At 41.9% G+C, this 15,702-nt stretch overlaps 1 protein-coding gene across 35 annotated transcripts in view; it reads right to left on the reverse strand.

Moving 5' to 3' along the window:
• CHD9 (chromodomain helicase DNA binding protein 9) overlaps nucleotides 1–15,702 on the reverse strand; it is a 186,344-nt gene that overhangs the window by 16,085 nt on the left and 154,557 nt on the right. For 23 of the 35 annotated variants that reach the window (XM_065567062.1, XM_042852265.2, XM_065567060.1 and 20 more), the window contains 5 exons: nucleotides 9,268–9,540; nucleotides 8,337–8,505; nucleotides 5,517–5,656; nucleotides 4,641–4,862; nucleotides 4,414–4,482 (listed from right to left, as the gene is read on the reverse strand). In XM_065567062.1, the coding sequence (XP_065423134.1) occupies nucleotides 4,414–4,482; nucleotides 4,641–4,862; nucleotides 5,517–5,656; nucleotides 8,337–8,505; nucleotides 9,268–9,540 (873 nt within the window). Of the gene's footprint in view, nucleotides 1–4,413; nucleotides 4,483–4,640; nucleotides 4,883–5,516; nucleotides 5,657–6,380; nucleotides 6,580–8,336; nucleotides 8,506–9,267; nucleotides 9,541–15,702 lie in introns of those variants that run through there. The other 12 variants (XM_065567058.1, XM_065567057.1, XM_024104115.3 and 9 more) reach the window with 7 other exon arrangements.

Here is a 15,702-nt window from a genome sequence, read left to right on the forward strand (position 1 = left end):
AGTGGGAGGAAGGCGTTGCGGGCTCAATGTACCCCTTGAGTTCTAGTAAATTCATGCATTCTGGACTTCCTAAGGGTCCAGAGGCCCTGTGCTGTATGATCACCCACATGAGCATCCCAACCTAAGAGACATGCATCAGTGAAGATGACTGCCTTGGGAGTCAGTGTGAAGAAAGGGATTCCCACCTGAACTTTGGCTTTGTCCACCAGATGAGAGTCCAAAACCTTTGATGGAATTGCCACCTCGTTGTTGATGTTATCTCTCTCTGGTGAGTACATAGAGAGAAACCAGACTTGAAGACAACGAAGATGAAGCCTGGCAAATAACATGTGTGTGCATGGTGCCATGTGGCTGCGGAGGGAAAGGCAAGTTCTGATTGAGGTCCAGGGTCTGATAGTGACCTGGTGTAGGAGAACTCTCCTAGCCTGAAACCTCTTGAGAGGTAGATAAATTCTTGCTGTGGCCAAATACAATGTCACCCCTATGAAATGTATGGGGGCTAATATGGATTTCTTGTAGTTAATGCAAGCACCTAAGAAAGGCAGTAGACTGAGCAGGAATCAGGTTGCTCTACAGACTTCTTCGTAAGATCTGCTCATCAGAAGCCAATCATCAGGGTATGGAAAGATGGTGAATCCCCTTCTTCTCATTCAAGCTCCACCACTACTGAAAACCTTTATAAACACCCTGGGTGCTGCATGGCTAACTCAAAGGGGAGGACGCTGAATAGGTAATGGTCTTGATCAAAGAGGAACCTTAGGAACCTTCTGTGGGGTGGGTGAACATCTATGCAAACGAATGAGTCTTCCATGAGGACAGCTACAAACCACATGCCCTCCTCTAGGGATGGAATTATTGATGCCAAGGCAATCCTGCAGAATTTTAAAGCTTTTGGATGAATAAGTTCAGTCATCATAGGTTGAGAATGGGCCTCCATCCCTCATTCTTTCTGGGGATCAAAAATGAAGGGGAGTAGAATCCCCTCCCTTGTCATTTAGGTGGAACCTTTTCTCTGGCTCGCCAAAGGAGAAGTGAGTCCACTTCCCGTCAGAGAATCATCTCATGAGAATAGTCCCTGAAAAGGAACTGTGAAGGGTGTGTGTGTGTAGGAGTAGCCAGAAACTCAATCAGATAGTTGCCGTGAATAATTTCTAGTACGCATTTGTTGGCAGTTAGGGCCCTCCAGTTGCCAGCAAAATGGGTAAGGTGGCCTCCAAAAATCTGAGGAGGAATGATGTGGCAACAGTACAGGTATGTGGGAGTCTCTACAGTCTCGTCAAAAGAAACTCTTGGACTAGGGGTTAGAGTAAGATGTTGCAGAGATTGTATTCCTGGGCCTATACACCTTCTGTCTTTTATTTGCCTGAGGACATTGATGATAAAAGAGCTGTGGAGGCAGTCTCACCTTATACCTCTGTCTGTGATGTTTTCTCTTGGGGGCCTGGGTACAGAGATACCAGAGAGTGAAGAGTTGTCTTTGAGTCCTTGAGGAAGCAGAGAGATTTATCTGTCTCCTCATGAAACAGATTGATCGCATCGAAGGGCAGATCTTGGATGGTAGTCTGTACCTATCTAGGGAAACCTGAAGATTGTAACCACAAGTCTCTCCTCATAATAATGGCTATAGCTGTTCCTCTAAACCAGTGGTTCTCAATCAGGGGTATGTGTAAGAAAAAGACTGGATCCTGGACTACTGAGAATACTGATGGCTGCGCACCAAGGCTGGCAGGTTGGGAAGGGAGAATTACTCTGTATCCTTGGGATAGTCTCTTTCTCTGGAGTGACAATGTCCTGAGATAAAGATGATCTCGACAGGAGGGGCAGATGATAGGGGAGAGCAAAAATGTCCTCCATGGAGACAAAGATCTCAGACCGTCAGGAGGTGTGGAGAGAGTTCACTGATGGAGCCACTGGAACAGGAATTTCCCTGGTTACAGTGGAAGTCTGATCTCACCTGGGCCATGTGCTTTAGGCACCATGTCTGATCTGTTTGTCTTGAGACTTAGCCATAGGAACTGATGCTAGAATCAGCGGATCTGTACCCCTGCATGCCACTTTCTCCTGCTGAGATTTACTCGGGCCTAAGTCCCTGATGCCCATGTCTGCAGGCTCTTCTGACTTTGACAGGGTCAGAGAGGGCTCCTTTCTCTTCAAAGCAGTCCTCAAAGAAGACAGTTTGTCCCTACCCCTTTAATCTCATGGGAAGCGGCTTAGAAGTCTTAGCCTCCATTCCTGAACTTATGCTTGATGAGACGGATGTATTGGGGGTGGATGGGTGTCTCTGACCTGGATCTGATTGGTGTCTCATAGGCTTCGCCATCAGGTGTTTCCTAAGTCTCAGTTCCCAACCCTCATGAGTTCTGGGGGGAAAGGAGCAGCAGATGCTGCACTTGGCTGAGATGTGAGCCTTACCCAGGCAGCAGACACAATATTGATGTTCACTGCTCACAGAAATGGAGGGAGGGCAGGAAACGCAGTTTTTGAACCTCAGAATCCCAGGTATAATCTCAGCCTTCTTGGGGGGAAAAATCCTTCTTGGAAGGGGTAGAAGGAAACAGAAAATAACTAACTATACTATATGAGAAAAATACTAAAACTATTTAAAATATATTTACAGAAGTGATACAATAGGAAGGATCTAAAGCTATCAAAGATTTCAACTCAGACCATCCAGTGGTAAGAAGGACCTGGAGAAGCACTGGCCCGCACTGCTTCATGCCCCCAGTTCAGAGCACAAGGAGAACTACAAAGCATATGCGGCCCAACAGACAATGCTTGCAAAAAATTGTGTACTCAGGCGCATGCATACCCATGTGTGGAATACACATACAGATCATCACTTGAAGATCACTTGAAGATGAATGGTAAGTTCTGTACTAACTTGTGGCAGACTCCTCAAGATGGCCTACAGGCTGCACCACAGCACAAAATCTCTGCAGTGATCACCACTATGGACTCTCACCAACCTGCTTGACATGCCCCCTCCAGCTGGAAGTTACTCAAGGGACTGCATAGTGACACTTACATTGGACCTCTGGTGCTCCTGTGCTGGGGAAATTGTTCCCCAGTCCAAATACTTCACTAGAGCAGCATATAGGGACCAGAACAGGAGGCAAACCTGCAGAGTTTTTACTACCTTTGATGTCCCATACAGTCACTGACTGTTTTTAAGTATTACCGTAAAAATGATATAAGCCGAGAGGTTTAATTTATGAGTGTACTTGACTGCTTAATTTTACTATTTGAACAAAAAACCTGGAAATAACATTTGGCTGAAGTCAAATTTGGATTAGACTGGTGGCTACAGCAATAATGACAGAAGTACATGTATTACATATTTATTCTAATACAGCAGGATTATTAACAATGCCATAGTTAGTCAAAATCAGAACTTTTTAAGACGAAGTATTCGTTAGATATGACTTTCCCTGTTAGCATGAAGAGTCTGCACCTGAGGGGCATGTAGATGATCAAGGTGCACTTTTGCTATTTATCAACCAATCAGCATTCAGAAGACCTGACTATTAAGCTAGTTAAAAAAACATTGTTTAATGTGCACAGGCAAGATACTGGAATAAAAGTGAAATATTTACAACAGATTGTATTAATATACTTAGTCATTCTGAATAAAAAGAGCACCCTCAACTGCCTAATACCCTGACAGGTTTACTACCAACAGTGCACGGATAGAATGGACAGGCCTGACACGAACCAATCACGAAGAAGAGGAGGAGAAAAAGTGGCCGAGAGGCTATGATACAGGTAGCTGGAGAAAACTGATGCCTCCTTTTAGTTATTCAGCTTCTAATAGTTATTTGAAATTATTCTTAAACCGAAATATTAGAATTTAGTTAAAAATTTAACTAAATTTATATACATCCAGTGCAAGACAAAAGTTACACAAACAATTCCATTTCAAGCTCATCATTTCCTGCTTCCCCTTTTGTACTGATAAAGTTGCAATTTTCAGGAGTACTTTACTTCTGGGTATACCAGTTTACCCGATATTACTTCATATTAAAACACTTTTACAGAACAGAAAATTTTTGGTTTTAATCCCATAAATGTCTGTTCTGTACAGATTTATGGGTCTGTAGATCACAAGCTCAGAAGTATCAAGGTGGGAATAGCAAATCCATTTCACATTTGACACTACTAAGCATTTAAAATATAGGTCCCTATGACATTTATCTCACTGTAACCAACTTACTCCTCTTGCATAATTGTGAAAATGCACATACACCCATTTTCAGTGTTATTTATAACTAATGAAACATCACAGATACATATTTCCTAATTTTCATTAAACAAATATTTGAAATGGATTAGTCTCCATAAAAAATGGCAATAGATAATGCATCTTGCTGTTGATTATTTTTTATTAGTGATTAAATGCTATATTCATGGACTGGCCTTAGTGTACAAATTGCATGGAGATGGGAAGAAGAAAGATAGCAATGAAGAGACCATCCCATCTATCTCCTCTTCAAATAAAGTGAAAATAAAGAAGGGGAAGAAGAAGGAAAAAAAGAGAAGAGAATAAGGAATCCCACGTGGCATATATTATACATTTAAATACAATATGCAAAGACAGAATGAGACTCACTATTAGGTAAAGCAGAGTTCAAAAGAATACTCACAGGAATAAAAGCTCCTAAATCTTCAACATAACCAGGATGTTCCTTAAGCCATTTTTCTAAATCCTTCCTTTTTGGTGCATCATCCCCTGCAAGCCTTGTTCCATCTTTCAGGTTAATGACAGGAACTGGGCTTTCTGCATCAAGTAGACCTTGGGACTGAGCATAAGTAAGTGTTGGGTTTATTACTGGAGCAACTTGCGAGGTGTTAATGCCTGGACTAACCTGTAGAAAGACAATATGTTCTGAGAAATATGCAATATATTGGAAAATGAATGTCACAAAGAATTTATAGGTGGTCTCCAATTTAGTTAAATACACAGCCAATTACATTCTGAAAGAGATCTATATGTAATTTTCCATATTGTAATTAAGCAATATTATAGATGTGTTTTTTTGTTTGTTTTTAATAAAAAACCTTTCCAGTTCGCATTTAAAAGACCGTAAGTAAGGCAATACTTGAATTGTGGAATGATTATCAAAAAATTGTGAACAAGCCACGGAAAATTGCAGAAAAGTAATAATGGACCGTATTATTTGCAGTAATAAAGTCCATTATTACTTTTCTGCGATTTTCCACTTTCGGCCACCCATGGCTGAGAATGGTGGCTCCCGCTGACATCTGCCTGGGGCTGACAGAAGGAGCCGGGGCTCCCACTGTCAAAATTGCAGTGGAAGCGTAATATTGCAGAATCTGCAATTTTCACAGCATTGCAAGTTAAGTAGGACCTTAATTATAAGCTTATACTGATTAATTCCAGATGAAATAATTTGAATGCTAAAGTTCAGCAATTATTTGTTCACAGCATAATATGCTCAATGAAGACATTCACAGTAAAATGGAACTCATATTTTGGATATAGAATCACATTTACTTACATGATTAGGTGGTTTATTTCTATTTATAAAGAGGATGTCAACTCCTTCTACATTCTTCCTCCTTCCTCTCCTCTTTTTGACTACAGGCTGGCTGTCGACTATCACTCCATTAGCATTAGCTGTTAACTGACTGGAAGCACCTACCAAATTAATAATGCAATATAATTAGTCAAAGGTGTGTTCCGTCTATAATCAGGAACCCATTCAATAAAAAAGTTCCATAATTTGAAATAGAGTAATTTAAAGATAATTCCCACATATAAACAAAAAAAATCATCTAACTGCTAAAGAGACCCTGTAACAAGTACAGAAAAAAAAAGGATCAATACATCATAGTTGCAGCTGCTAGTACTATTAAAATTAAAACTATCAACTATTTTTCCATCTCCATTGTATAAGGGAAAGATCTTTTAACTCCAAATGATTTAAATTAATTTTCTAGTACAGAAGAAGGTATCGGTGCATTTTATTTCTTTATTTGCGAACCAACATCATTCAGTGCTGTTAGCCTGACCATGATTAGCTCAGAACAGTGTTTTTAGCAGACAACCGCTCCAAAGCCAGCAGGGAAGACACAACCGTTTGTGAAGTATCACCCAAATTGGGGATGTTGAAAAAAGGAAAGGAAGTGTTCTTAAATCAGTATTCTATATGTAAATATCATTCACCAACATAATGAACCAATTTTAAGGTAACATGTTTTGGACTTAAATTCCTAGAAAGTTGTACCCATTTAAGAATCTCCATCAAGATATTGACACGCTCAACATTCAAAATATGAGAGACTACACCATCTTCCAAAATAACATCTTAAGATTGACTTAAAAACATAGTGGGTTTGGGTTTTTTGTTTTAAACCCCTGTTTTTCACCTGTCTTTTGATTTTTCACCTTTACGGGGAGCTGCTCATGCACATTGTGTATGTGATCATCTTAGGGTCAAAATGCTACCTTAAATACACACAAAAATGCAGCATCTTTTTTTACTGATTAGAGGGAACTCTGCTTACCTTCTATTGTCCTCTTGGGGGGCATGTGGCAATTCCATTCTATCCAGTCCTTAGCTAAATAGGATAGGCAGCTGCTCCAATCACATTCTTTCTGCATGTTTCCCCACAATCTACTGTCACCTACATTCACCCCCACTCATATTTCCACCCCCACTCATATTTCCCTCCCTCACAGTTTCTTACCCATCACATTCTCTTTCACACCACATTCCTCTGCACTCTTTCAGCTCCTCTCACTTTGCCTTCATAGCCTTCTGCCACCTCTCAGATGGCCTCCTGATCCCAACATTCCCTAGTACCCCATCCCCTCTGTTCTCTGCTTCTCACATTCCTTTGATTCTTAGTGCCCTGTCCAGTTCCCTAACCCACTCCATTCCCTGATAGTCCCTACAGTCCCATTCCTAACACCTTTAAATTTGCATGGCCCTCAGTGACTAATGGGACACACTCTTCCCTGAGAGTAGCCTGGCTTCAGAGCCATTGGAAACCAATAGAATGTCATCTATCTTTGCTAAGGGCAGCCTCACTTTCATCTGATAAGGTCAAATGGATATACAATCCATCTTGCTAAGGGAAGCTTTTGCCTTCAGATCCAGATGGTAATGGGATATGGCAGCCATTTTAGATGAGGGCAAAAATTTGCAAGATTGAAGAAAAAATAAGACATTAATGAGAACCCTTAAAGATCCCAAATATTGCACAAGTTGACAACACTGTCGTACATATTTAATAGGCTTAAGGATCTTAGATGTATTATCCTGTATTAGGTTGAAACTTGACATACCAAGTTTCTACTTCTGTATTTTTATGTAGCTTGTATTCAACAAATGATTTCAATAAGCTTCTATTCTACATAAATGAAAAATGTGTACATTTTTCAAAGTTAAAGATATATTTTGGAATTGCTGTAACTCAAGCTTAGATTTTAAAAACTTTGTAAACAATTGGTCAATATTATGAACATCTTAAATATTGTGTCTACTTCATGTTTACAGACATTACTTTTCATAAAGGTTACTCACATGCATAACTCAGGTATACGTGAGAGATTATGATGACTCCATATGAGTCATTACGGTCTACTGGGTTACTATCTATCTATCTATCTATCTCAATATCACATACACACATATATACACACACGCACACAATTATATTAAGTCCTTAAGAAGCTATTGTAATATACAGGGTAAATAATATCCCTTTTAGACATTTTCTGAATACATATTTATATCATATTTATATCATATTTATATAATAAAGCTATTGACGATCACTACTACAATGAGACCATAGTGGCACCAAAGAAATCATGACACCATCACAAGAACTAGAAGGTATCCAATGAAATGGAGAGGTAAATTTCAAAAGTATAAAAGGAAGCCCCCCCCCGTAGTGTAATTAACCTCTGGAACTTAATGACTTTCATAGCTATAATTAAAAATAGATCCAAAACAAATACCTAAATCTAAAGATTCCATGTTACGAAAAATTGAGGATCCAGATCAGAGGCTACTTTCTAGCTGTAATATATATTTCTTATTGAACTATAGTACAGTTTTGTTCAGAATATTATTAAGGATCACAGTAGTAAAGCACAAAACTGTCTCTATACTACTATACTTGACTGTTTGATTGCCTCAGGCACAGGAGACAGATTATAAAGAATGCACAGAAAATTAACACCGATAGAAAATGGCAGACAAAGTATAATGGCTCTTTGACTATTTCCCTACAATGTACAGTCTCAGAGATTCTTGTGACCAGGGAGCATTATGTAAATTGACACTATTATAAGTCATAATGTTTACCTGATTCTGGTAAGGATTTTGGAAAATTGACAAGGCTGGTCTCTGAAGCATTCTGGAGCTCACGTAGCCGAGCCAGGTATTGCTGCTGTCCTAACGTGCCTTCCTCACTTTCAAATAGCCTTTTCTGAGAAAACCCCTGCTTCTGAAAAGTCAATTTCAAACCACCTTCCTGTTAAACAAATGCCAGGGTTAGAAGTTCAGGATTCCTGCATAAAACACATCTATTCCAGAAGAGTTGAGAGAAAATGAGATCACACAAGACTTTAATCAAGCCTTGCTTTTCTTCCAAGTAACCAATCTAACCAGAAATTTTACAGGACCACCTTTATGAATACAAATTGTGAATAAATTAATATCTTAATTGAAAAATTCAGACCCTGAACATCTATCTACTTCCTTAGTCTCATCCTATGCAAATCCCAAATCCAATTACTAGAACAGAGTTCTCATCCATATGTACTTACTACCAACAACTCTCAAATTACAAGTATAGGAAATGGGTATTTTAGACACCTCTAGTATGTATGTGAAACTACAGAATTTAGTTGTAATCTTTTTAAAAGCACATGAAATTATAAAGTGCTAATTTGAGTAGGGCATGCTAAAATGTTCAAAAAAAAGCCAAACTCACTGGAAACACCTATTATTTATGCAACTAACCAGTTTGTTAGAAACTGCATAAAACAAACCATTTGAGGAAGCATCTGAACAGCAGGATTTCAAAAGTTTAAAGAGGGACATACTTTCAATGATGATCCCTCTAGTAGGATATGCAAATTTAAAATTGCTCAATGCCCAAAAGAAACATATCCAAATACCCGTAAACTAATGTGCAAAGGAAGTAAGAGTGAGAGCAGGCAGCCACTTGCAGGTAAAGCATGCCGCACACCGCAATCGCAATCAGGTCCTAGGGCAATAAAAATAAACATACGTCATTGATTTTCACTGTAAACTCCTTTTCTCGTACATGCTTCTTCACCTTTGGCATCTGTGGCGACTGATCATGTTCTTCCTTAACACCTGCAGTTGGGGGTGTTGGTGCACTAGGTTCACTGTAGTCTGCAGCTGCACCCGGGCTGTCCAGAAGTTTGGTTGTGTAGAAAGAGGCTACTGTATTGCTGTCATAACTTCTTCTTGCTGAAGGCCATTTACCTTTCAACACTGTTTGACAAATACTGTCTAGTCGGTTAATCATAACTCGATCCTAGAAAAAAAGAGAATTTTTTTTTACAAAGGAACTGCTTACCAAATCAATACATTATGCCATTCAGAATGCAAATCTTACTCTTCTACAAAGAAGAGAAAGGATGATCTTATGGTTAAGTCACTGGACTTGTACTCAGGATTTGGGTTCAATTCCTGGCTCTACAACATGTTTTCCTATGTGACTTTAGAGAGATCACATGATCTTTCTATACCTCACAACCATTTGCAAAATGTGGACAATGATACTTCCTTTCTTCCACTCTGTGTATCTTGTCTATTTAGGTCCTGCTCCTGCAAATACTTAAGCACATGCTTTGCTTTACTCACATGAGTAGTCCCATTAATTTTAATGGGAATACTGTGGATAGTAAAATGAAACAGTGCAGAAGTGTTTGCAGATTTTTGGCCATGACCATTTGGGCTATCACCTAACATATGTTTGTTCAGTGTCTAGCTTAATGGGATCCTATTTAGGCTGCGGCTTGTAGGTGCTACAATAATATAATAAACAACCACAAATATAAAAATAAATGTGCATGCTCTTATTCATAGTTCCTGTTGTCATGTTTGAATCTGGAATGGAACAGATTCAAATACCTTAAGTCCCAAGCTGGCAGATCACTAAGCATATATTTAATTTTAAACACACAAATAGTCCCACTGAAAAGTCAAGCATGTACTTAGACCGTAAGCAATACATGCTGAATTCCCCAAATAAAATGTAGGGGACTCTTTTAGAAGCTATGTAATATAAAAATAAAATCCATAAAGTTTGCGGATACCGTTAGAGCATACATATTTGTCCAAGATATGTGAACACTAAAGCTGCCCAATATATAAAATGCTCTTTACAGTTCTCTCCTAATCCTGATTATGTTCTACACCACTATATTCAGAACAAGGGCCTACATTTTCAAAAATGATTAGTTGTTTTGTTATGCCTCTATTTGTGGGTGTTCATAAATTGGCCTTCCACCTTCCCTATGAAAGTTAGATTGTTTAAGAGCTCAAGTGGAGCTCTTAAAAATTGAAAATCATGAACATTGAAATCAAAGTTTTTTTAAGAAAAATATTCGTGACGTTAATATAGTGGAGATTAAAAGCTCCTGAATTTCCAATACTAATACTAATCTCTCTCTTCTGAGCTCCCCCACCCTTTTCGTCTCTTCCTTTGTCATGAAGTTCCCTTTCAGGCTCTCCCTAAACTGCTTGACTTCTGAAAGCAATGCCTTCATCAGAAGCTTCCAATCTGGCTGCGTATTTTCAAGCCTCAGTCCAATCCATGCCTGCCTCTGGTGAATGAGATCTTTATCACTGCAAATTAAGAAACCAATAGCTATTTTTTGAATATAATACATGCCTTTAACAAATACAATGAAATTTTACTCTAAGGGCTGGTCTACACTGGGGGGTCGGGGGGGGGGGGGGGGAGGAATTGATCCAAGATACGCAACTTCAGCTACGTGAATAGCGTAGCTGAAGTTGAAGTATCTTGGATCGAATTACCTGGGGTCCAGACGGCGCGGGATTTATGGCTGCGGCTCCCCCGTCGACTGTGCTACCGCCGCTCGCTCTGGTGGAGTTCCGGAGTCGACGGTGAGCGCATTCGGGGATCGATGTATCGCGTCTTAATAAGACGCAATATATCGATCCCGGATAAATCGATTGCTACCCGCCGATACAGCGGGTAGTGAAGATGTACCCTAAGACTGTGTTATCGGTAACTACATAATTTAAAGCGGTTTTGTAGAGGGGAACGCAGATTCTTTGGAAAGTAGCATGTAGAAGAATTATATCAGTGACCTTACATTTTATAAAATTGTGTTAAAATAACTTTAGAACTACTGAATAAAATATAAATCCCAGAAAATTCAAAAATGAAGTTGAATCTACTTAAAATCCAACTAGCACCTCCAAGAACTAGGTGATTTTATAAGCCAAATGTACCCATAAGCATAGCAGGGGACTGTGAAAACAGGATTGGCTTTAGAGGCCCATAAAGTATTTCCCTTGGGTCCTCTGATTTTGACTTCAAGTGTCAAAGCTAATCTAATCTTTCATTTTTAAAATAATCTCTATGCTTTTCCACTGTGAAGGCAGTTGTCAAAAGTATACTAAACACTAGGATTAAAGTTTGTATTTTAAGTACACATTTTAACAAATTACAAAATCTTCTTAGTTTTCCACTAGTGCAGTTGAGAATAAGCCACTGATGCATGCAAAAGGATAAATTTACTCACCATGCAGTAAAAAATGGTTACTGGTTACCTCTTGTAACTGGTGTTCTAAGATGTGTTGCTCATGTCCATTCCGTTCTAGGTGTGTGCGTGCCCACATGCACCATTGTTGGAATTTTTTGCTTTACTGGTATCCGTAGGGCCAGCTCTGGAGTCCTGGTATATGAGGCGCCGCCAGCCCTATGTCCTCCAAATTCCTTCTTGCCGGCAACTCGGACAGAGGGGTAGGAGGGCCGGTTATGGAATGGACATGAACAACACATCTTGAAGAACAGCAGTTACGAGAGCTAGGTAACCTTTTTTCTTCTTCAAGTGCTTGCTCATGTCGATTCCATTCTAGGTGACTCACAAGCGGTATCCCTGGAGGTAAGCTCAGAATAGTAACACATCTCTGCCAAAGCTGGCATCATCCCGAACCTGCTGGGTGCAATGGGTATGGATGGATGACCAGGTAGCGGCCTTGCAGATATCTTGAATTGGCACCTGGGCCAGGAAGGCTGCTAACGAAACCTGCGCTCTGGTGGAATGGGCGGGAATGATCGCCAGCAGTGGTACCTTTGCCTGTTCATAACAAAACCTGATGTAGGTGGTGATCCAAGAGGAAATTCTCTGAGCAGAAACAGGTAGGCTTTTCATTCTGTCCACTACTGTGATGAAAAATTGTGTCGACTTACAGAACGACTTAGTTCTTTCTATATAAAAGGCTAGTGCTTTCTTATCATCCAGAGTGTGTAACCTGAGCTCCTTATCAGATTTATGAGGTTTTGGGAAGAAGACCGGTAAAAATATGTCCTAATTAGCGTGAAACTGCAAAACTACCTTTGGTAAAAAGGCAGAGTGCAGTCGCAGTTCAACCTTGTCCTTATAGAACACGGTGTAGGGTGGCTCTGACGTAAGCACTCTGATTTCAGAGACCCTTCGAGCTGATGCAATTGCCACCAGGAAGGAGACCTTCCACAAGAGGAGCAGGCAGGAACAGTTGGGCAGGGGCTAGGGAGGGGCTGCTGCCAGGTTCACGAGCGTGCCAAACCAGTGCTGGCGAGCCCAAGCCGGGGCGACCATGATAACCTGTGCCTTCTCTCTCTTGATCTTTGCCAGGACCCTGCTGATGAGAGGAATCGCAGGGAACGCATACATCAGGTTCCCTGACCACGACAGGAGAAAGGCATCGGAGAGGGAGTCCTTGCCCAGGCCTGGCCGCGAACAAAACCGGTGGCATTTCCTGTTTAGCCTGGTGGCGAACAGGTCCACTTGGGGAGTTCCCCACACCTGAAAGATCATGCAGTCTACCTCCGTGTGAAGCAACCATTCGTGGGGTCCTGCTGGGTGATCTGCTAGTGTTTTCTTGATGCCAGGGAAGTGACAAGCTTCCAGATGAATTTCATGGCTGATGTCTAAGTCCCAAAGACAGAGTGCCTCTTGGCAGAGAATCTACGAACATGCTCTCCCTTGACTGTTGATGTAGAACATCGAGGCCGAATTGTCCGTCAGACTCTCACTACCTTGCCCGACAGGTAAGGTAGGAAGACTCCGAATGCCAAGCAGACCACCCTAAGTTCTTTGACGTTTACGTGTAATACCATCTCCTCAGGGGACCACATACCCTGGGTCTGGAGGTCGCCGAGGTGCACGCCCCAGCTGAAGTCTGAGGTGTCTGATACCAATTCGATGGAGTGATGGGGGATATCGGACAGAACCACCTGTAGGATGGTCGTGCGATCGGTCCACCACTGCAGTGAGGCGAGTACTGTCGGGGGAAATGGTAACGACCTTGTCCAGGTGATCCCTGGACTGGGAATAGACCGTCACCAGCCATTGCAGCAGGGGCCGCATCCGGAGCCTGGCATGGTGGACAACGTATGTGCACACTGCCATGTGACCCAGCAGGCACAGGAAAACCCTGGCCATAGTGAGGGGGAATGTGGAGACCTCCGTGATGAGGTCCATCAACATCTGTTACCTTCCTAGCAGCAGGAATGCTCTGGCGCAGGTCAAGTTGAGCACCGCTCCGATGAACTCTATCCTTTGGACCAGAACGAACGTATACTTTTTGTCATTCGCCGGTAGCATCAGGATCTCCTGCACTGCCAGCAGGGATTCGGGCGTCGATGGGACTTCGAGTTGACGGAAGCCCTCGTCACTGTCCGGTGTGGCAGGCATAGTATGGGAGGGGCTCGACCGCTCGACATGAGCTGGGACCCAACTCCCTGATGGAGGTGTTGAGCCGCCCAGCACGGGTCTTGGCTTGCCTCCGGCCCTCTCCTTTCCCTACGGTAAGTGGGAGATCTTCCCCTCGCGGACCTCTTGAGCTTCTTGACTGGAGAGGGGGATCGGTGCCGGCTCGTAGATGGCATCAGCGGGTGCTGGGGTGAGGAGAGCCCCGAGATGGATGTCTCTCTCTCCTTTTTCATTTTGGGTTTGGACGACTTACAGATGCAACACGTGTCACTTATGTGTCCTTCTCCTAGACACCTTAACAGCTAACGTGTGGGTCGCTGATGGGCATGGGACACTTACAATGATGGCATGGTTTAAAGCTTGGGGATCAAGGCATGCCCCGTCCCTAGGCTGAATCCCGTCTGGGACCAACTAACAAGAACTAATACTAAGGGTAAATACTAAACTATATACAACTATTTTAAAAAGAAACGTTTTTGAGACACACTGAACTAAGCGAAAGCTAGCTGAAGCAGCAGAAGTTCCAGAACCGTGAAGCAGCAAGAAGGAACTCGGAGTGGGGGGAGCTGGTGGTACCCCTTATACCGCGCCATGCGGGTGCCACTCCAGAGGGTACCAGAGCCAGTCCCCTACAGATACTGCTAAGGGAAAAACTTCCGGCACTGTTGCATGTAGCAAGCACACACACCTAATATGGAATGGACATGAGCAAGCACTCCAAAAACTATAGATTTTTACCTAGAACTGTCCATCTGGTCCACCCATGTGCCTCTGCTCCCCTTGTGCACCGCATCAAGGGAATAAAAGGGGTGATTGCCAGACTGCCACCATCTCAGTTCCTTCTCTACCGCCAGTTCCCACTAGGAGACTAGGGAGCGGGGAAAGAGGGGAGGTAGTGCACTATATATAGGGAAACGATATCTCAAAAAACTCCTGTTACTACCCACCCTCCTCCTTCCAGGGATTGTCCCTATGTGTAGTGCACTATTGGCGATTCACAAGCTGTCTCTCTAAGGAGGCAGGTGCCTAGAAACCTATGACATAACCGATTGCTTCTCTAGGCAGGGTAGTTTTGCATCAGACGCAGTTGTTCACACCCTGTACACAGTGTCTAGTGAAGGCATGTACAAAGTGCCAGGTTGCTGCTCTGCAGATTTCAGTAACAGGGATATCTTTAAGGGAAGCTACAGATGCTGCGCCTGAGCATTAACTGAGTGTGTTTTCACATTGCTTGAATGTGTTTCTGGTGTAAATTAAGCAAGGTGTGACCAAAGACAAAGAAAAGGACATTTACATGCATGGTAAACAAAGCCATCAGGAGAGCAAGTGGGGAAAGATGACCACTTAATCTCGATGGGGTATGGAGAGTGCACCCTCCGCTCCCGAAGCCTTCCTGCCTCTTGAAGCAGCATCACTGAACTTTGGGAAGATATAAAGAGAGAGCCATTTTGCCTTCTGTCACATGAGAGACTAAAGGGGCCAGAGCTCCTGAAATCACAGAATGGTGGATCCTTTAACCAAGCAGTTTGAAGTCTCTGGGAACTGAATATAGATGAGAAAACTGCTTAAGCAAAGATTGCAACCTGTTGAAATTAAGTTTTAATCTTAGAAGCATATTTTTACTTTTGTTTGCTTGTTTAATGAACTTGTTTTATTTATACTATACACCAACTCAATGTGTTAACCCCAGTTAAGGTAATAAGCTTCTGGGTACTGTCTCTTGAAGGGAGCAGCAAACTTAACTT

Source organism: Chrysemys picta, chromosome 14, assembly GCF_011386835.1.
Source record: "Chrysemys picta bellii isolate R12L10 chromosome 14, ASM1138683v2, whole genome shotgun sequence".
Classification (NCBI taxonomy): domain Eukaryota; kingdom Metazoa; phylum Chordata; order Testudines; family Emydidae; genus Chrysemys; species Chrysemys picta.